Genomic DNA, 23,537 nt, shown 5'->3' on the forward strand with positions numbered 1-23,537 from the left:
GCCTACTACAGTAGTACAAGTTTATATGCCAACTAGCTCTGCAGATGATGAAGAAATTGATGAAATGTATGATGAGATAAAAGAAGTTATTGAGGTAGTGAAGGGAGATGAAAATTTAATAGTCATGGGTGACTGGAATTCGTCAGTAGGAAAAGGAAGCGAAGGAAACATAGTAGGTGAATATGGATTGGGGCTAAGAAATGAAAGAGGAAGCCGCCTGGTAGAATTTTGCACAGAGCATAAGTTAATCATAGCTAACACTTGGTTCAAGAATCATAAAAGAAGTTTGTATACATGGAAGAATCCTGGAGATACTAGAAGGTATCAGATAGATTATATAATGGTAAGACAGAGATTTAGGAACCAGGTTTTAAATTGTAAGACATTTCCAGGGGCAGATGTGGACTCTGACCACAAACTGTTGGTTATGAACTGTAGATTAAAACTGAAGAAACTGCAAAAAGGTGGGAATTTAAGGAGATGGGACCTGGATAAACTGAAAGAACCAGAGGTTGTACAGAGTTTCAGGGAGAGCATAAGGGAACAATTGACAGGAATGGGAGAAAGAAATACAGTAGAAGAAGAATGGGTAGCTTTGAGGGATGAAGTAGTGAAGGCAGCGGAGGATGAAGTAGGTAAAAGGACAAGGGCTGGTAGAAATCCTTGGGTAACAGAAGAGATACTGAATTTAATTGATGAAAGGAGAAATATATAAAAACGCAGTAAATGAAGCAGACAAAAAGGAATACAACGTCTCAAAAATGAGATCGACAGGAAGTGCAAAATGGCTAAGCAGGGATGGCTAGAGGACAAGGGTAAGATAGATACTGCCTACAGGAAAATTAAAGAGACCTTTGGAGAAAAGAGAACCACTTGCATGAATATCAAGAGCTCAGTTGGAAACCCAGTTCTAAGCAAAGAAGGGAAAGCAGAAAGGTGGAAGGAGTATATAGAGGGTCTATACAGGGGCGATGTTCTTGAGGACAATATTATGGAAATGGAAGAGGAGGTAGATGAAGATGAAATTGGAGATATGATACTGCGTGAAGTTTTTGACAGAGCACTGAAAGACCTAAGTCGAAACAAGGTCCCCGGGAGTAGACAACATTCCATTAGAACTACTGACAGCCTTGGGAGAGCCAGCCCTGACAAAACTCTACCATCTGGTGAGCAAGATGTATGAGACAGACGAAATTCCCTCAGACTTCAAGAAGAATATAATAATTCCAACCCCAAAGAAAGCAGGTGTTGACAGATGTGAAAATTACCAAACTATCATTTTAATAAGTCACAGCTGCAAAATACTAACGCGAATTCTTTACAGACGAATGGAAAAACTGGTAGAAGCCGACCTCGGGGAAGATCAGTTTGGATTCCATAGAAATGTTGGAACAAGTGAGGCAACACTGACCCTAAGAATTATCTTATAAGAAAGATTAAGGAAAGGCAAACCTATGTTTCTAGCATTTGTAGACTCACAGAAAGCTTTTGACAATGTTGACTGAAATACTCTCTTTCAAATTCTGAAGGTGGAATGGTAAAATACAGGGAGCAAAAGGCTATTTACAATTTGTACAGAAAGCAGATGGCACTTATAAGAGTCGAGGGACATGAAAGGGAAGCTGTGGTTGGGAAGGGAGTGAGACAGGGTTGTAGCCTCTCCCTGATGCTATTCAATCTGTATATTGAGCAAGCAGTAAAGGAAACAAAAGAAAAGTTCAGGGTAGGTATTAAAATCCATGGAGAAGAAATAAAAACTTTGAGGTTTGCCGATGACATTGTAATTCTGTCAGAGACAGCAAAGGACTTGGAAGAGCAGTTGAATGGAATGGACAGTGTCTTGAAAGGAGGGTATAAGATGAACATCAACAAAAGCAAAATGAGGATAATGGAATGTAGTCGAGTTAAGTGGGGTGATGCTGAAGGAATTAGATTAGGAAATGAGACACTTAAAGTAGTAAAGGAGTTTTGCTATTTGGGGAGCAAAATAACTGCTGATGGTCGAAGTAGATAGGATATAAAATGTAGACTGGCAATGGGAAGGGAAGCGTTTCTGAAGAAGAGAAATTTGTTAACATCAAGTATTGATTTACATGTCAGGAAGTCGTTTCTGAAAGTATTTGTATGGAGTGTAGCCATATATGGAAGTGAAACATGGACGATAAATAGTTTGGACAAGAAGAGAATAGAAGCTTTTGAAATGTGGTGCTACAGAAGAATGCTGAAGATTAGATGGGTAGATCACATAACTAATGAGGAGGTATTGAATAGAATTGGGGAGAAGAGGAATTTGTGGCACAACTTGACTAGAAGAAGGGAACGGTTGGTAGGACAGGTTCTGAGGCATCAAGGGATCACTAATTTAGCATTGGAGGGCAGCGTGGAGGGTAAAAATCGTAGAGGGAGACCAAGAGATGAATACACTTAGCAGATTCAGAAGGATGTAGGCTGCAGTAGGTACTGGGAGATGAAGAAGCTTGCACAGGATAGAGTAGCATGAAGAGCTGCATCAAACCAGTCTCAGGACTGAAGACCACAACAACAACATTTATTTCTTTTCCCTGAACGTTATTTCCTTTTCCAAATTTCTCCTTGTTTTGCTTGAGACTGCTCAGTGTATAGATTGAATAACATTGGGGATAGGCTACAACCCTGTCTCACTCCCTTCTCAGCCACTGCTTCCATTTCATTCCGTTAGACTTTTTTAACTGCCATCTGTTTTCTGTGCAAGTTGTAAATAACCTTTCACTCCCTGCTACCTTCAGAATTTGAAACAGTGTGTTCCAGTCAACATTGTTAAATGCTTTCTCTAAGTCTACAAGCGCTATAAATGAAGGTTTTCCTTTCCTTATTTTCTAAGATAAGTCATAGGGCCAGTATTGCCTCATGTACTCCTACATTTCTCCAAATTCCAAACTGATTCTTCCTGAGGTCAGCTTCTATCAATTTTTCCATTCTTCTGTAAAGAATTTGTGATAGTGTTTTGCAGCTATGACTTATTAAACTGATAATTCAGTAATTTTCGCACCTATCAACAACTAATTTCTTAGGAATTGGAATTTTTACATTGTCCTTGAAGTCTGAGTGTGTTTCACCTGTCTCAGACATCTTGCCCACCATATGGAAGAATGTTGTCATGGCTGGCTCTCCCAAAGCTATCAGTAGTTCTGATGGAATGTTGTTTACTCCCAGGGCCTTGTTTTGACTTTAGTCTTTCAGTGCCAAATTCCTCTCACAGTATCATATTTCCCATCTTATCCGCGTCTACATTCTCTTCCCTTTCTATAATATTGTGTTCAAGTTCCTCTCCCTTGTATAAATGCTTTATATACTCCTTCCTTCTTTGCTTAGGACTGGTTTTCTATCTGATTTCTTGTTATTCATACAGCTGCTTCTCTTTTCCCCAAAGGCCTCTGTATCTTTGTTGTAGATGGTCTCTATCTTTCCCCTAATGAGATGTGCTTCTAAATCCTTACATTTGTCCTCTAGCCATTCCTGCTTACCTATTTTGCAGTTCCTGTCAGTTTCAGTTTTTAGGCTTTTGTACTCCCTTTTGCCTGCTTCATTTGCTGCATTTTTATATTTTCTCCTTTCATCAGTTAATTGCAGTATCTCCTGTGTCATCAACGTATTTGTAATAGGTATTGTCTTTTTACCTATTTGATCCTCTCTGCCTTCACTGTTTCGTCTCTCAAAGCTACCCATTCATCTTATTCCATATTATTTTCCCTTGTTGTAATCAGTTGTTGCCTAATACCCTCTCTGAAACTCTCAATAACCTCTGGTTCTTTCAACTTACCCAGGTCTCATCTCCTTAATTTCCCATGTTTTTGCACCGGCCACTGTGGCCGAGCGGTTCTAGGCGCTTCAGTCTGGAACCGTGTGACTGCTATGGTCGCAGGCTCAAATCCTGCCTCTGGCATTGATCTGTGTGATGTCCTTAGGTTGGTTAGCTTTAAGTAGTTCTAAGTTCTAGGGGACTGATGACCTCAGACGTTAAGTCCCTTAGTGCTCAGAGCCATTTGAACCTACCTTTTTGCAATCTCTTCATTTCATTACCAATAAATTGTGGTCAGAGTCCACATCTGCCCCTGGAAATGTCTTACAAATTAAAATCTGGTTCTGAAATCTGTCTCACCTTTGTAAAATCAATCTCAAACCTTCTAGTGTCTCCAAGTCTGTTCCACACATACAAACTTCTTTCATGATTCTTAAACCAAGTGTTAGCAATGATTAAAATATGCTCTGTGAAAGTTCAACCAGATGGCTCCCTTTCATTCCTTTCCCCCAGTCCATATTCATCTACTTTTTCCTTATCTTCCTTTTCCTACTATCAAATTCCAGTCCCCCATCACAATTAAATTTTCGTCTTCTTAATGATCTGAATATATATATATATATATATATATATATATATATATATATATATATATATATATATATATTTTACATCATCATACATTTTTCAATCTCTTCATCACCTGCTGAACTAGTTGGCATATAAACTTGTATTCCGATGGTAGATGTGGGCTTTGTGTCTCCCGTGGCTAAAATAGTGCGTTCACTATGCTGCTCATAATAATAGCCTATTTTCGTATCCATTATTAAAGCCAATCCTGCATTACCACTATTTGATTTTGTATTCACCTGGCCAAAAGTCCTGTTCCTCCTGCCAGCAGATTTCACAAATTCCCACTGTATCTAACTTCAGCCAATCCCTTTCCCTTTTTAAATTTTCTGGCTTACCTGACCAATTAAGGGATCTAACATTTCACACTCTGATCCATAGAATGCCAGTTTTATTTCTCCTTATGACAGCATCCTTCTGAGTAGTCCCTGCCTGGAGAACTGAATGGAGGATTATTTTACTTCCAGAATATTTTACTCAAGAGGACGCCATCATAATTTAACTATCCTGTAGAGCTGCTTGCTCTTGGGATAAATTATGGCTGTTGTTTCCCCTTGCTTTGAGCCATTCACAGTACCAGCACAGTAAGGCCATTTTGGTCAGTGTTACAATGCTAGATCAGTGAATCATCCAGACAGTTGCCCCTGCAACTGCTGAAAGGATGCTGCCTCTCTTCAGGAACCACATGTTTGTCTGGCCTCTCAACAGATACCTCTCTGATGTGGTTGCACATAGTGTACTGCTGTCTGTATTGCCGAGGCATGCAAGTCACCCCACTGACAGCAAGGTCCATGGTCCATGAGGGACTAAAAGTCTTGATTGTTGAACAACAACAGAACAAGCAGATAACATTCAGTTCGTAGAGGGAGTGGAAGAAGTAGGCAAGCCAGTAGTTTCAAAAGAAGCAGAAATAGACCCTTTAACTGCAATTATGCAATAAGAAGTCTTAATTGTTGCATAATTGCAGTTAAAGGTTCTATTTCTGCTTGATCTGAAGCCATCCACTCACTCTAAGAACTGAATGTTATCTACTTGTTCTCTTTATGATTTAATTTGGGATCTAGTTTTAACCATAACACAACACAGTCCATTTACCGCACAAATAATCTTCCCAGTAGTGTCCACAGTTAATCCTGAACACTTCTTATACAAAGCACAGACATGGAAACAACACACAAAATAAATGTTAATTAGAAGATACACAAATCAGTATAATTACCTCGCCTTTAAAAATTACTTACAGTCTAACTAACAAGGAAATTAAATTCTAATACTACTAGTATAAGATCTTGCCCATCTACTGCTAGAAGAAAGATGGAGTGAGGAAAATGAATTATGGTGAAATCCTGCTTTGATTGTAAGCTGTTGCAGCTTGTAATCCATGTGATGGACCAGGCATCTCTGCTCCCTGCAATTTCCCTCCACCAAGATGGATTCATGTAACAAAAACACAATTAACTTTTGCCACAACTCTGTCCATACTCTTTACTTTCAATTACAGTAATAACATTTATGTATATAAGTCCTATCATCTTGGGAGCCAATGAAGAATATCACTGTAGCTGAGCGTAACTGCCTAGCTGTGAGTATGTGTGTACATTGGTGTTTTGAAAGTAATAGAATGAGAAGAAATTAGTATAAGTGAACTAATATTTTAACCAGTGTTGATGTTCAGCCTTCTAGGTATTTGCTATCATCTGATCCAAGTTAACTTTAAATGCGAACATTTTTAGGTTAGGCTTTACCGTGACTGTTACTGACCTTAAATGAAACAACAAGTTTACTGTTACCAGTCACGGTGACTGGTAACAGTAAACTTGTTGTTTCATTTAATGGTCCAAGTTACTTGGGAGCAGACTGCAAATATTCTTATGTGATGCACACAGTGTTCCAGCTTTGTATCCTAAAAAGTGTCAGGAATCTGAATGGTGGTTCATCCATATATATACTAAACTAACATAACCTTTCTGCAGTCTCACAATCTACATGGCGTAGGTCTGTAGATTCATGTAGAATGCTAATCAGTATCTGCCATCTACCTTTTAACTTTTGAACAACAGCAACTATATTCTGAAAACAATTATGAACAATCTCTTTACAGTCTGCCTACTGATATCAATGTGATTATGCAGTCGCATACATTTAAAGTTCACTCAGCATAAAATCCCCTTATGGCAGATGTTAACCATGATCTGAAATTACAATGGCTTATGAATGATATCAACTACTTATCTCTAAAGTATTCACAGTAGAAGTCTCCTTATCTTAGTCTTCTTTATTACTGCACAATTTCCCAGAGTAAAGCCTTGCACACCACAGAACTTCCAGCTATCTCGCAGCCAAAGTTTTTCATCCAGTTGTATATCGTTGGTGAGCTGTGTGTACTGCAAATGTTTAATTTTTTTCCCCTCAGTCCTCCACAGGGTGCACTGACCTCACATTCATGAACAGAAACTCTCAGTCCACTTGCAGCTGGTGTGTTGGAACATAAAGAAATCTGATAATTTCTGTTAGTCTGTGATAGTCGACATACAATCACGCTGAATGGAATGGTTAATTCAAGAAAGTGACAAGAGATTGATATACTTATTTATCATAAATATTTTATCAATACTGTTCAAATGAGATGCATTATTTCAGGATATTGTATCCAAAGTAAGGACAGAATTTTATTATTATTTATTTGTTATTTTATTTTAGTTATTATTTTATTTATTTATTTTATTATTAATAATAATTTGTTTGTGGAAGTGCTCTCTTTCTCCCTCCTCTCTCTCTTTCATGTTGTTTATTCTGATTATCTATAGGTGTTTCGTAACCAAGGTTCAGGAGGAGGCAGCCTTAACAGTTTTTTGATCAGCTTAAGCTCAGTAGTTCCTTTATATTTTAATTTTAGAACAAATAGGAATTTTTGAAAAGATGGAGGAAAATATACAATTTCACTTACAAAAATTTGTAAATGTGTCATATAAAAATATTTACAGATTCTGAAATGAAATAGCTTTCTTCATGTATAATTTATTTGGAATGGAGATATTCATTATTAATTGATAAATTTTCATTTTCTTTTCTTTCTTCCACAGTTACTCCCCCTTCCAACAAGTTGGCCTATCAGCCCTGATGAAGCAGAAGATATGGATATGCACTTAGCAACTCCCCTCAGGGGAACTATGGAGTGGGCACCACCTCGTCCACAGGTCATCTTCACTCCTCACCCACCGCCTGTGTAAGTCTTTCATGTTGTTGATATTATTTAATGTTGTTGCATGAGAGGTAGTTTGTTTAGCAACCTTATCAGATAATGTTAAGGGAGATGTTGGTATCAGTGCACACTTGAAGTTGTTTCAGATTGTTGTTATGTGATGAAACACTGGGGAAAAAAGAGTAACACGGCATTGAGCCAAATTGAAACTGGAGCACAGTTATGATATAATGTTTGAATAAAACTGATGAATTGATGGAAAGGAATTGTGTGCTATTCATTACATGTAAAGCATTTGCTCCATCAGCGATCAGTGAAGTTGTCCGTACTGGATTCATTGCTCAAAAACTGACTGTAGACTGTCACTTATATTGATTTTGTGGGCAAGTGCTCACCACATGTTTATCATATCATGCTTGAGAATATGTATACCATAGAAAGCACTTAAGGACAGAAAATTTCTAGATACCCTGAACCTATAACTCACACTGTCAGAGGAAGTACATCCACTATTCCTGTCATTGTAATTAGTAGGATGTCCCGTGCCTAAAATTTTCGTATGATGGTAAGAGGTCTTTGAAAAAATAAGTAACTTTTTTAATAGTTGCTACTCACCACATAGTGGAGATCCTGAGTCATAGGTACCTGCCTTCAGAACAGTTGGTGTTGAATGATTCACTGTGCTGCATTCTACATTGGCATGACAACTGACAAGCTGTCTGTCCGCATGGATGGCCAATGACAAACTGTGGCCAAGAAATAGCTGTACCATTCAGTTGCTGAGTGCACCACGCAACACGATGTTATTCATTGCAGTGAATGCTTCACAGCCTATGCCATCCAGATCCTTCGCACCAACATTAGCTTGTCTAAAGTGTGAAGATGGGAACTCTTCCTGCAATATTCCACCGACATACCCACAGTCTTTTTTACTTCTCTCCTTTTCCACTACCCCCTGCCCCCACTCCCCTTCTAACTTCCCAACTACACCTGTCTACCCTACCCTCTTTCCACCTCATCACTGTGTGCTCCAGCAAGCAGTACTTTACCATCCCTCACTCCTACCCTGCTATCCCTTCCCCTCCCCACCCCAGCCTCATCCTTATTCCCACCACCTGGTTGCTTCTCCCATCATGCGCTTCTGCTCGCAGTCTGGCCTCAGCAGCCAGAGACTGTAGTCATGAGTCTGAGAGTTGCATTTGCACACATGTTTTGTGTGTGTGTGTGTGTGTGTGTGTGTGTGTGTGTTGTCAATTTCCAGTGAAGGCCTTGTTGGCCAGAAGCTTACTTTCTGACAGTCCTATTGTTGCGCCTATCTGCGACTCAGCATCTCTGCTATATGGTGAGAAGCAGCTATCCTTTTCATAATAATGTCATATTTCATCATGGATTATCTTGATAATATTTTTAATCGACTTGCAGGTGTTTTCTCCTGTCTCCTGTGAAATAGTATTCACACACTAGTCCTAGTGGTATTTCTGCTTCACCATCCAATCCTGAAAATTTATTTTGAGATCTTCTTCCAGCGCCTTTGAAGAATTCTCCTTAATGTAATTGATGATTTTGAAATGGCATCCTGTCCACATTGATTTTAAATTTAATATGATACTGGGAATGCAATAATGGAAGAATAACTAAGCTACAAACACACACACACACACACAATTGTCAGGGTTTACTTTATTATCCGGACACTGCAGTCCAATAGAAATGAAGGGTTTTGTCTGGTTTTATGGGTGAGAGAAGAGTGGTGAATGCCAGAGGAATGGAGAGAGAGAGAGAGAGAGAGAGAGAGAGAGAGAGAGAGAGAGAGAGAGAGAAAGAGAGAGAGAGAGAGATGTAGCTGACAGCTGGGAGGAAGAACTGGCAAGAGAACACTGAAATATTTCATCCTTGAAATATTTCAGTGGTGAACTACCCTGGCCAGGCAGGGAAATTGGGTGATGGGGAGTGGGTGTGGAGTGGGAGACAGGACAAGGAGAGAAGGGAGACACTGTAGAGGAAAGTGTGAGTGTATGATAATGGGGTGAATTGTGATGCGTTGGATAAAAGGGTGGAATTGGGGCAGAGTGTGGCAGAAATTGTGGCCAGGACACTTGCATGATCAAAGGATGTGTTATAAAGATAACTCCCATCTACAAAATTCTGAGAGGCTGGTATTAGGAGGGATGCTACAAGAATGGTGAAGCCATTAAAGTCATGCATGTTGATCTCAACAGTGTGTTCTGCCAGTGGATGATCAACTTTGCCACTGGTCATAGTGACACTCATCCAGGTGAACAGCTGGGTTATGAAAGTTAAAACAGAGTTGATGTAAATTGAAGAGCCAAAGAAACTGGTGCACCTGCCTAATATTGTGTAGGGCCCCTGCAAGCATGCAGAAGTACCACAACATGACATGGCATGGACTCGACTAATGTCTGAAGTAGTGCAGGAGGGAACTGACACTGCTGTCCATAAATCCATAAGAATGAGGGGGTGGAAATCTCCTGTGGACAGCACATTGCAAGGCATCCCAGATATGCTTGATAATGTTCACGTCTGGGGAGTGTGGTGGCCAGCAGAACTGTTTAAACTCAGAAGAGTGTTCCTGTAGCCACTCTGTAGCAATTCTGGATGTGTGGGGTGCCACATTGTCCTGCTAGAATTGCTCAAGTCTATCGAAATCCACGGTGAACATGAATGGATGCAGGTGATCAGACAGGATGCATATGTACATGTATCTGATACTAAAATGTAGACTTTCACGGCCGGAAATATCATGTCCATTATAATTATCCGGGCTGTTATGCCGTGGTTACATTGAGCTGCGGACCCCCTTGAAGATGTCTCCCGCTGTCAGAGACGAAACGTTGGGAATCGACACAGAATTCATCAACCGACCCCGCATAACAGCCCGAATAATTATAATGGACACGTACATGTATCTGTCAAGAGTCATATGTAGACATATCGGGGGTCCCATATCACTCCAATGGCAACGCCCCACACCATTAAAGAGCCTCCACCAGCTTGACAGTCCCCTGCTGACATGCAGGATCCACAGATTCATGAGGTTGTCTTCATACCCGTGCACGTCCATTCACTCACAGAATTTGAAACGACTCATCTGACCAGACAACATGTTTCCAGTCATCAACAGTCCAATGTCAGTGTTGATGGGCCCAGAAGAGGTGTAAAGCTTTCTGTCGTGCAGTTATCAAGGGTACACGAGTGGGCCTTCAGCTCCAAAAGCCCATATCAATGATGTTTCATTAAATGGTTTGTATGCTGACACTTGTTTATGGTCCATCATTGAAATCTGCAGCAGTTTGCGGAAGAGTTGCACCTCTGTCATGTTGAATGAGTCTCTTCAGTCAGCTTCGGTCCCTCTGCCCAGGGACTGGGTGTTAGTGTTGCCCTGGTCATATCATCATCATCATCATCATCATCATCATCCACGAAAGTGGCTAGATTGGGCTGAGTAAAACAATTGGACTGTGTAAAAATTGGAACTTTTGTATGGGTGCTGATGACTGTGCAGTTGAGCGCCCCACAAACCAATCATCATCATCTTTGGTCCTGTTCTTGCAGGATCTTTTTCCAGCCAAAGTGATGTCGGAGATTTGATATTTTACCAGATTCCTGATATGCATGGTATGCTTAGGAAATGGTCGTATGGGAAAATCCCCAGTTCATCGCTACCTCAGAGGTGCTGTCCCCCCCCAGTGCTCATGCACTAACTGTAAAAACCACTTTCAAACTGACTTAAATCTTCGTAACCTGCCATTGTTGCAGCAGTAAGCGATCTGACAACTGCACCAGATACTTGTTGTCTAATATCGGTGTTGCTGATCGCAGTGCAGTATTCTGCCTGTTTACATACCTCTGTATGTGAATACACATGCCTATACCAGTTTCTTTGGCACTTTAGTGTGTGCTGTCATGATTTTCACATATGAACCTGCCTATGACATGGCAGGATAAGCCTGTGACAGAACTGGAATAGAATATGTTGGGTGTATAAGATCGCTCTTGTACCTGGGATTCCACAGGAATTATGACCCATGTTGCAAAAGGTCGGCCATAGGTGTGGTAAGTGGATGGGCCGTATGTTTTGTAGATTGGATGGACAACAAAATACCACATGGAGAGAGATGGGAAGGATATTCCTCATTTCTGATAATGATGCTGATGATGATGATGCTGATTCTGATGATATGTCCTGGCAGAGTGGTTAAGTTGTTCAGTCCGCACTGATACTGGGTAATAAGGGGTGCCCTTTCATAGCTGGTTTCTGGGAATGGATCTAGGATTAAAGGAATTAGTGGATATGACAAAAAAAATGTGTTTGCAGACCAGATTTGCAAGGTAGCGCCCATCTGTGAAGGCCTCAGTAAGGCCGCATCCTACATAAGCAACAGAAGCGACCGACGGCACGCAACAGCTTCAGACGACGAAACACCGCTGCAGGTATGGTTATGGCAGTGTCCTATGTGGACGACATCGGTGGCACTGCCTGTTCCCTGCTACAACTAGCGACGTTTGAATTCAAACATGTTTGAATCTTGTTGCTGCAGCACACGCGACATTGAGAGCGACAGCCATGTGTCTTCTCAGCAAAGCAGTGGAGCGGACACAATGGCAGCTATAAAATACACATCATCTGATTTTAAGAAAATTTTTCAGTGAAAAAAATTTGATTCTTCCGCATCTTATAGCATGGTATCTTTCCTCGATAAAGGTCTGAATTTATTTTCATTATTCGTCATAGTTACTGTGCTGCATGAAACTGAGTGCATGGCTGCACGAAATTTTTAAGAATTTGTAGAGATAAATCACATCGCGTAGACTTTCCATATAGTTCATTTCAAACCATACATTATTGTGTATGAAATGTAAGCAGTATATCTAAATTGTATTTAAAGTTGACACTGGGATTAAACCTCTTTTCATTCTTGAGATGTTGGTAGTTATATCCATGGACGGGTCGCTCATGTCGCGTTCGAATCCTTTATGGTTGTAAAAATCATCGTACCTCATAAACAGATCAAGATATTGAAACAACGTTTTTTGGGTTGGGGTTAGGTTGTTTTGGGGGAGGAGAGCAGACAGCGAGGTCGTCGGTCTCATCGGATCAGGGATGGATGGGGAAGGAAGTCGGCCGTGCCCTTTCAAAGGAACCATCATGGCACTTGCCTGGAGCGATTTAGGGAAATCACGGAAAACCTAAATCAGGATGGCCAGATGCGGGGTTGAACCGTCGTCCTTCTGAATGTGAATCCAGTGCACTAGTCACTGTGCCACCTCGCTCGGTGACATTTTTAGGAAATGACAGCATGCAGAAAGGACATTTTTATTGTATGATAAACACTTGATAGGTTTTTATTAACACATGAGCAGAGTGAAAACAAGACTCCCTATAAATTACCCCATGATAATTTTCATAGCCAAAGAGAGAGAGAAACAGGCAAACAGGATATCAAAGTGACCAGCGTTTTGCACAAAAATATTCAACTGCTTGAAAGTAATCAGGGTAATGAAGGAAAATTAATGAGTTGAGGAGAAATTGAAATATTTCACGAAAAGCTGAAGCCAAGCTATGTTAATTAAGTGTCAGAAAGCTTATCTGTTCAAGGTGTAGCTATTTTGCACATAGAAAGATACATTGGGGCCGTATTTAAATGTCAAAAAGGCTTCCTTTAAATCAAATACCAAAATTAGAATTTTTGAGAACAGAAGACATTAGGAAGGCATATGAGGAGTCCTTAAGATCATGCTTTCTGAATAAAATGTGAAATTAAAAATGAAAGAAATTGGTCAATTATTTTTTGAAATGATTTTTGTAAAAGAAATAAATAGATCAGAGAATCATTCTACATGCCTTTGAATGATGCTCGAAATCATAAACAGAAAATGAGATGCATCAAATGTTTCCCTAATATTTTTTATTTCAGACTTTTAGACAAATCATTTCACAAAACATTTGAGTTTCTTTTCAAAAATTTTGTATGCTTTACTTTTATGGACTATTTAGATTACCTAAAACACTTGGCCTTAACACTGACTGCTGGCAAATTACGTTCGCAACATCAAATATCTGTAAAATTTTGTGGTTGTTAATTGTAATTTATTAGGAAGTTAATTTATGGGATGTACTGGGATAGGTGTGTATACACTTAAAGATCAAGTACTTTGGCAAGACCTGAAAAATACACTTAGCGATGCAGTGTAAACAGTATACATAGAACTTGGTATACAGAAATGTCGCTGAGGCAGTTAAAATATAGGTAGTGGCTGGGATTGAACCAAGTACCATTTCGTAGCTGCAGTCACAAACTGGAAACACTGCCATTATACCACAACTAGCTCCTGGTTGTTCAGCTTATTCTTTATATTTATGTAGTCAATCATTCTTCCACATTTATCGGCTGTTAAAAGTTCTTGATCATGTGAAAAATATCATCTTTAAGTTACTGATGTTGAGTGCTCCTCTGCTCATTCACGTGTATTCAAAGAATTTGTCTGGTGATCTTCGTAGTTGATGATATAAATTATGAAATTCTCCAAGAAGATTCCTCCTTTAGTAAATTTCATGCGTAGCATTCCTTTTTGCTTTATTTTCATACATACAGCTAATTTTTTAGCCTTACTCTCCAGCTAAAGTATTCTACAGTTCAGGGATGCCGTTTTATAGAAACAGCTGGTCGGCTCTAAGTAGCCATCTTGTAGCTTGAGATGGTCACTCGCATGCAGGACACCTGAGCTTTTCGCCCGATGCTGTTACTTGCCTATCCAGGCGTCACTCGCTGTTGGTCACTTGTGACACTTACATAGGACACGGCCTAAGAACTTCACCGTACTGGGCAACAAATTGATCATCACTGCAGATGCATCATGCATAAGCAGACAGTATGGGAGAGACTTTCTGCTGTGAAAGCTGTGGCATCTAACAAAGTGGGGCAGTGCTGATGTTTGGTGGGCCTCAGATAGACGAAGGCTTTTTCATACACAATAAGTTGTCATTCATCCTTAGTTGTTGTCTAGCATTATATGTATTTATTTTCTCACCAATGCATTGCCCTGTTTATTTTCTCACCAATGCATTGCCCATTTGTGCCCAATAATCTGAGGAAAGCACCCATCTATAAGAAGGGTAGCAGAAGTGACTCACAAAACTACTGCCCAATATCTTTGACATCCATCTGTTGCAGAACTTTATAAAATAACATGCGCTCACAAACATAGTGAGTTATCTTGAACAGAATGATGTTCTCAGTCCTAACAAGCATGGATTCTGCAGACAGGTCAAGCAAAACCATGCTTGTGCTTTTCTCATATCATGTCTTGAGACCCATGCATCAGGGCAATCAGTTAGATGCAGTATTTCTTGACTTTCGTAAAGCATTTGACTGAGGAGCAAAAGTATGAAAATATGGTGTATAAAATGAAATTTTAAACTGGATTGATGGTTTCATGGTAGGGAGGGTGCAGCCTCCCCAGGAAACTGTTTTATGGCATTTGCCATTTCAGTTTATATTAATAAACTGGCAGGCAGTATTATTTCACAGACTGCTTACAAAACTCATGTGACCCATTCGAGAATGTATACAAGGAAGGGCAGCGTGAATGATCACACAGGTTTGTTTGATTCCCAGTAGAATCTTACTGAGATAGTCAACTGGCACATGCTTCCAGATGGATACCAACTATTACTCAAAAACCTACTTACAAATTTTCAAGAAACAGCATTGAGTGAGTCATCTAGAAATATGCTACAACCCTCATCACTTCTCTTCCTATTAAAGTAGTAAATTATTAACACTTCTCATTATTACTTAGTAGACTACCATTATTGTTAGGCAAAAACAGTGTTCAAATCATTGGACACACTCATCAGTGGATTTCTGAAACCTCCCTCTCACAGTGAAGTGTAATTCTCAGTCAACACTACCCCTTATTGCAATTACATTTTAAAATAAATGTGGCTGCACTCATAGGTACTCCATATATATTCAATCACAGCCCATTTGTATTTACTGAATGTTGCTGTTAGTAAAACATACTTAAATTATTTATCAGATTCATTGTGTTCAAAGTCCAATGCTAGAGCAAAAGCGTATCAAAAATTTCAGTTTGCTTGGCGTGCTGATTACTATATAGAACTGTATTAAAAATAAAGACTCAACATTTATTATGCATTATAAATGTAACTTTTAAATGCTTTATTAAAATAGTAAACCTAGAATACAATATTTTTTTCTTATGAAACATACCACAACATTTTGGTGTACGTTTTTCTTCTTGTAGAAGCACCTCGTGATAGTCTATTCTCAGATGTTACAGATTAAAAAAAGAGACTTCAGAATGTTATTCATAATAGCATCACATACATTCACACTCATTCCCATTGTTTTACTGTGAAGTTGGAAAAGAGAAAAATAGAAAGGAAAAAAAATTTTTTCAGGACAAAGTAAGGCCTGACATCCTACATATCACTGCCTTATGATCTGGAAGACAAGATTGGTTTAATTACAGAAAGCACAGATGAATTTAGGCAGTTATTCTTCCCACACTTCATACACTATTGGAACAAGAAGAACCTTAATGTGGTACAATGGGAAATGCCTCCTGCCAGGGATTTTGTAGAGTACAGGTGTAGATGTAGATAATCAAAATGAAATTGATTAATTGTTGAAATCCTGCTGACTCTTGGCAGCAGTCTGTGTGAGACTCTTCCGTAAATAATTCTGATGGGGGGGGGGGGGGGGGGGGCAAAACTACAATGCCTGACAAAAAGAAGCAGCACCCAGAAAACTAACTTGGATGTCACTGTAATACCATCAGTGGGTATATAAATCATTCAAGTTGCAATTCTCTGTGACAGTTAGAATGGCCACCGTAGTGCATTAGTTTTATTCATGTTTTAGGTTGTTACCAGGCTTGCTAGGTTACATAAGGGCATGAAAGGAATCAGATGTTGAATGATCAATGCAAAGGACACAAGAGACGCCATATACTTGTCTAAGACAGTATTATCAGCACCTGAAAGAATTTTATAGGGATCTCATTGTGGGTTTCCATTTAGTTGGCTCGCCAAATTGTGTTATATCCAGATTTGTGGGGAATTTGGATGTGGCATTGGTGCAATTTTGGGCTGCATGGGAACGTGAGAGCAGCATATTCCTCATCCAGCATACCTGTCCAACACAAGGAAGGATTGCCGTATTGTGCACTAAGCATATTGTAACACCTTCTACGTCTGCCATCCAACAACAAGTAATGGATTCCCTGCAACATTCTGTGTCACCCTGCACCATTGTTCAGAGACTAGCAGCATCCAGACTAGGGAATAATTGTCCCATGTGTAAGCTGCTGTTAATTCCACTACATAGGTGGCTGTGTTCAACATGGTTTTTGTGTGGTGTGATGGCCAGGAAGTGTGAACTGCTGATGAATGGCATTGCATTGTGTTTAGTGGTTTAGCACTATCCTGGCTGACTTCGTCAGTGAGTATGGCAGCAACCTTCAGTTGTTTTGAAGAAGTGCAGTAGTGATAATTCTTGCTTAATGATGTGGGGAGCCATTGAGTATAACTTCAGGTCTTGGCCGGTTGTGATCAAGGGCACCATGTGAGAGTATGTTGTGGATATCCAGTGTCCTCATGAGTAACCTCTCATGCAACAGTATTGTGGTGTCATTTTTCAACAGGACAATACTCGTCTATGTGTCTATGAACCGTCTACATGATATTGAAGCACTCCCATGGCCAGAAATATCCCCAGATATATACCCAATGGAAGATATGTGGAACCAGCTTGGACATCATCTCTGTCCCAGTGTCAGTATCTGGGATGATAAGGACCAGTTATAGTAGGTGTGGGCCAACTTGCCTAATGGGAGGATACTGCAGCTTTCACACCATTCCCAATCAAATCAGTGCATGCATCCTGGCCAGAACAGGTGTAACATTATACTGATAAACAGGCTCATACTGCGAAGTTCTCTGTAAATTTTACATGATTTTGTAATCACTGAAATAACATCATATACCCTCTCAACCCATGAAGTTTCATTTCATTTCCTCCTCCCTTTATGAGTGCTCTGCCCTCCTCCTCCTCCCCATCCCCATCTCTCCGCCTCCTCCTGCCCCCCTTCAAGGCAGTATATTTTTGTTCCGGTCACAAAACTATCAGGTACTGTTCTATTTCTATAGCCTCTATTTCCAGCTATTACTTCCCACTTCTTTTTACCATTCTCCCCTCTCAACCATTCTACTTCCTCCCTAGCACTGTTCATATCAGCATTATGGGCCTTAGTTATCCCACTTATTCAGCCATTTCTATGTTTCGTACAGATTCTTCAATACCATACAGAAGTCTTACTTACTGCATAATTTTTCACAACAGCTATACACCATCTTACCTTTCAACGGAAGCTCAGATACATCAGGCTCATGTTTGTTTACAAAGCTCAGACACATCAGGCTCATGCTTGTTTGTTTACAAAGATTATGGAAACCTGCCCTCAATAATAAAGATAAATATTTGTGTACTGTGTGCTACATGTTACAAAATACACATCAGTTATATGACACATTGTGTGTATGTTTATTAGGTGACAGGATGAATAGAATTATGAAATTTTATCATTCTGTGGATCCCAAATATTTTGGCCTTGAATTGTGCATAAACAACGTGACTGTTATGGAATATTTTTAAACATCATTTGGAATGAACTGCAGTTAAGGGAGCAGCCCTCCCATTGAGCTAGGGTGTATGGACTGATAACCTGTAAATATCAAAGCATGTCACAGAAACTGGAACAGAGAATACCAATAATTGGATGGATTTAAAGATGACGACCTGGGCAGTGAAAAAGGTGACACAAATAGGGTTCTGTAACATGAGAATAATGTGGCAAACAGGGAAACAAAGGGAAGTGTTACAAGACATGGAATGATAAAGATAAGAAATTGAAGGATTAAGTGAAATGAGAATAACTGGATTTGGAGCAAAAAAATTGTAAGGGCATATCCTTCTTTATTCTGGAAGAAAGGATAAAAGACATAGTAAAGGAGTGGCATCAATACTAGACTGGATTGCAAAGCAGTCTTTGACAGAGTGGCACCTATTTACAGGGAGAATCATAGTTGCTTGCTTTGCAATTAGGGTAAGACCAGTGACCATTGTACAGTGTTACACACCAACAGGAATGTGAGAGGATGAAGAGAAAGACAAGTTTTATAGCAAACTCCAAGAAACATTGCAAAAGCGTCAAAAAAGAGGTATCCTCCTGCTGATGGGTGACTTTAGTGCAAAAATTTGGAATGACAACCATGGGATAGAGCAAGATTATCGGGCAACATGGGTTGGGCACCCGAAATGATAATGGGGAATGTCTCATAGGCTTATGCAGCACATTTAACCTGATAATTAGAGGCTCCATTTACCCCCATAAACGGTGTCACAAAGTGTCATGAGTTTCACCAGACAGCAGAACAGCACAACCAGATACACTACTTTGTAGTTAGCAGGACCTGGCTAAGATCACACCTAGATGTGAGGAATAAAAGAGGAGCAGATGTCAGTAGGGACCACCACCTTATGCTAGCAACAGTTCATCTCAAAATATCTACACACAAAGAGACTAGTGTGCAGAAGAGGATTAAGTTTAATTTTGGAAAGTCCGAGATGAGTTCTTGATCCAGCTGAGAAATTGTTTATAAGTGCTTAGCAGAGGAATTGAAGAGGACAACATTGAGGGTCAGTGGGATGCATTGAAAATGACCTATGCACAGACTGCTGAACAAATTCTTGGAACAAAGGACCACAGAAGACGAGACTGTATCTGCGGCTATACTTGGGATGCAATACAGCAGAGGAGTATGGGAAAACTCCGGCTAAATCGCGCACAGACAAGACGAGCAAAAGAAGTAATCCAATGGGAACTCTGCATATTAAATAGGATGGTGAGGCTAAATTGCGCACAGACAAGACGAGCAAAAGAAGTAATCCAATGGGAACTCTGCATATTAAATAGGATGGTGAAGAGGAGTGTCAGAAAAGATAAGAGAACCTTCATCAATAATCTTGCAGCTAAGGTGGAGGCAGCAGCTAACAGATGCAATAACAAGACCCTATCTAACATTACAAGGAAACTGTCATATAAGAAATTTGGTAGTGATATGCCAATCAAGGACAAGCAAAGAAAACCATCCACAAATCAAGAAGACCAAGTGCAGAGGTGGAAACAACATTTTGAGAACATTGTGTACCGTGAAACTACAGATGACAGTCTAACTCAACTGAATGTGGATGGGAAAGGACTCCCACTTGAAATATCAATTAACATAGAACCACCATCTGAAGAATAAATCACTAAAGCAGACCAACAAATAAAAAAAACATCAATCCAGAGTTACTCAAAGTAGATCCCTCTATAACAGCAGAAATTTTACATCCACTCCTGACAGCCATATGGAGGAATGAAAAAGTACCAAGTGTTTGGAACAGAGGCATACTCATCAAGCTCCACAAGAAAGGAGACCAATTGGTTTGTGAATTGGAGAGGCATCACCCTGCTGTCAATCCCAAGCAAGATCCACTCACTAATAATCCTAAATACGATAAAAACATATGTAGACGAGAAAATTCAGGGAAGGTCACTCTTGCATTGACCAGATAAACACCTTGAGTATAATAGCCGAATATTCATATGAATACCAGTCATCATTTTACATGCTGTTTGTAGACTTTGAAAAGTCCTTTGACAATATAATTAGAACAAAAGTATGTAACTCACTGCAAACTTTTGGAATTCCCCAGGAAAATAATTGCTCTTGTCAAGTGCATGTATGAAAACTACACGTGCCAGCTTCAACACCAAGGTCTGTTTTCAGACCCAGTAGCAGTGAAAACAGGAGTTAAGCAAGGCTTCATGCTCTCACCGATAGTATCTAACATAGTACTGAATCTTGTAATGATGCAAGCAATGGATAAAGTGAGAGGAATAAAATGGAGCAGTGAAACACATTTTGCAGATGACCTTCGCCTTCTATCCCACAGCCTCAACAACATGAAAGAGAAAGTAGAAGATCAGAAATCTGCGGCAAAGAATGTCGCTTTGAAAATAAATGCCTAAGAAATGAAAAACATGGGGGCAAATGATGACAACACTGCAAAGATCGAGCTTGGAAGCCAGGTAATCGAAAGGGTGGATAAGTTTTGCTACCTCGGATTACACCATATGGTGGTCCAATGGAGGACATTAACAGCACATCAACAAAGCCAGAGGCACTTTTACAACTTTCTGCTCTATCTGGAGATTGAAGGAAATAACATTGAGGACCAAATTGCAGATATTTGAAAGTAATGTAAAATATGTGCTGCTTTATGGCTGTGAAACATGAAAAGTGACAAAGCAGCTAATCCATAAGCTGCAGACATTCAACAACAGATATCTGAGGAACATCCTCGGAAAATGGTGGCCAAATGTTGTGTCTAATTAAACACTCTGGGAAAGAACCAGCCAGAAGCCAACTGGGCTGAAAATAAGAAGCAGGAAGTGGAGAGAGTCAGGACATACACTTAAGAGACCAAATGAACAAATTATGTAGGAAGCACTTTGTTGGATCCTGCAGGGACGATTTAGACAAGGCAAGCCCATAATGACATGGAGACGATCAGTTGGAGCAGAATAGGATGGGAAGAAGTGAAAATACTAGCAGAAGGCAAAACAAGATTGCAATCCTTTGTTGCAGCCCTATGCTCCACATGAGTTAAAGGAATTAGTAATATAATAATAATAATAAAAACAATAATTTGGAGTGAAACTGTGTGATACTATCTGCAGTATGCAGTGTCCATTTCCCTAATCTTAACTACAGTGGTGTGCAACACTTACGGATGAAAGTAACTGCCACATGAGTCATCACTGCCAAGTGACATAGCTCTATGTAAGTACAGTACATAGAAAGAACTGCTATAGCATAATACGGAATGTGACTGAAAGAAATACAAAATGAGAGGAACAGAATGACCCCGTCATTCAAATACGATGTTATACTGAAGTCACCCGTGTTTCATGATGGCCTCTTGGACATTGCACAAGACAGGACATGATTCTTAATAGGGTGTGTGAACATCATGATAGTGTGTGCACTGCAGTGTGCACCCAGGCAAGAATGGTAAGGAGTTTTTGTGGTAGGATGTTCCATTCCTCCTCTAGTACGGTTGGAAACTGCTGGATGGTTATTGGTGAATATGGGTGTATTGCAATCATCTTCCTAACACATCACACACTTGAAGTTGGCGGACAGGCAGGCCAGTCCATTTGCCAAATTTCTCCTCGTTCCAAGAAATTCTCCTCCACCTGTGCTGTATGGTGCAGTCACACATTGTCATCTGTAAGATAAAGTTGAGGCTGAATGCACCCCTGAACACACACACATGGGGAAGGCGTACTGTGTCTCAATAATATTAACTGGTCATTGAACCGTGTTCGAGGATTTGGAGGTCAGTATACTCATACAGCAGGATCGTTTTTGTGATCTGTGTGTTACAGGAGGCATAATGTTGCACTGGCATACTGATCTCCAAATCTTTGGACATGGTCCATTCACCAGTCAGTGTCATTGTGACACAGTACTCCTTCTCCATGTGCCCTTTTCAGGGATGCATTTGGCACTAACTTCATTTGTATGGATGAAAATGCATGACTGCATCAAACAGTGCAGGTGGAGCAGCACTTGGAGCAAAAGGCTATTCAGCAGATAGACTGGCCTGCCCATTCCCCCAATTTATTTCACATTGAGCACTTGTAGGCTGCACTGGAAAGACGTATTGCAGCATGCCCATATGCACCAATGACCATCCAGCAGTTGTCAACTGCTCTGGTGGTGAAATAAAACACCCTACCACAAGAACTCATTACCAATTTTATGACCAGCATGGGAGCACCTTGCAGTGCAAGCATTGCCACCTGTGGTGACCACACACCCGATTAAGAACCAAGACCCATCTTGAGTAATGTCCAGGGGACCATCATGAATCATAGCAACTACAGTGTAATTATTGTCTCTGAATAGAAGTGTCATTTCTGTTTGTCTCATTGCATCTTTCTTTCAGTTATCTTCTGTACTATACTGCAGCAGTTCTTTCTATGTTTGGTCCAAGTTTCAGCAAGTTGTGTTACTTGGCAATGGAACACGCAAAAGTTACTTTCATGCTTAAGTTTTGCACACCAGTTATTTTGTTTCCCTCACTGCTCGAAGGTATTCATTATACCCTTCCCCCCTCATCCTCTCCCTTCACCCTACTCTCTCTCTACAACTGCATCAATACTCTGCAGATTACTGTGAAGTGCATGGCAGAGGTTACTGTCCTTTGTACCATGTATTAAGGTTTCGTCTTGTTTAGTTTGCATATGAAGTGCATGAATAATGATTACTTAAATGCTTCTGTGCATGTTGTAATTATTCTAGTCCAGTCATTAGTCCATACCGGAGTGAGTATGCATGGGGTGTAATATACATTGATCAGCCAGAACATTATGATCACCGATGTAATATCCAGGTGAAAGCAGCGTCGGTGGTGAGGAATGACTGCCAGGCAAACACACGCACTGCATGTGATACTATGTAGTAAATGTTCAGTCCACGTTTAATGGGAAGGCACAATCTATCCGAGTTTGACTGAGGGCAGACTGTGATGGCCCAGGGCCTTGGCATAAGCATTTCGGGAACTACACTACACTAGCATGTTCAAGGCATGCTGTGGTGATTGTCGTCAACATGTGGCAAAACCAAGATGAAACCATGTCCAGACATGGGGTTGGATGGCCACCCCTCATTACAGATGCCAGACGTCGTAGGCTGGGCAGACCGGTGAAAAGGGACATGTGGCGAACTGTGGTGAAAATAACATTAGACTTTATTGCTGGGCAGAG

At 40.2% G+C, this 23,537-nt stretch overlaps 1 protein-coding gene across 2 annotated transcripts in view; it reads left to right on the top strand.

Moving 5' to 3' along the window:
• Positions 1-23,537, top strand: part of LOC126162495 (run domain Beclin-1-interacting and cysteine-rich domain-containing protein) — a 234,971-nt gene that overhangs the window by 175,400 nt on the left and 36,034 nt on the right. For both annotated transcript variants that reach the window (XM_049919039.1, XM_049919040.1), the window contains exon 9: positions 7,492-7,634. In XM_049919039.1, the coding sequence (XP_049774996.1) occupies positions 7,492-7,634 (143 nt within the window). The remainder of the gene's footprint in view (positions 1-7,491; positions 7,635-23,537) is intronic.

This window comes from Schistocerca cancellata, chromosome 2, assembly GCF_023864275.1.
Source record: "Schistocerca cancellata isolate TAMUIC-IGC-003103 chromosome 2, iqSchCanc2.1, whole genome shotgun sequence".
Classification (NCBI taxonomy): domain Eukaryota; kingdom Metazoa; phylum Arthropoda; class Insecta; order Orthoptera; family Acrididae; genus Schistocerca; species Schistocerca cancellata.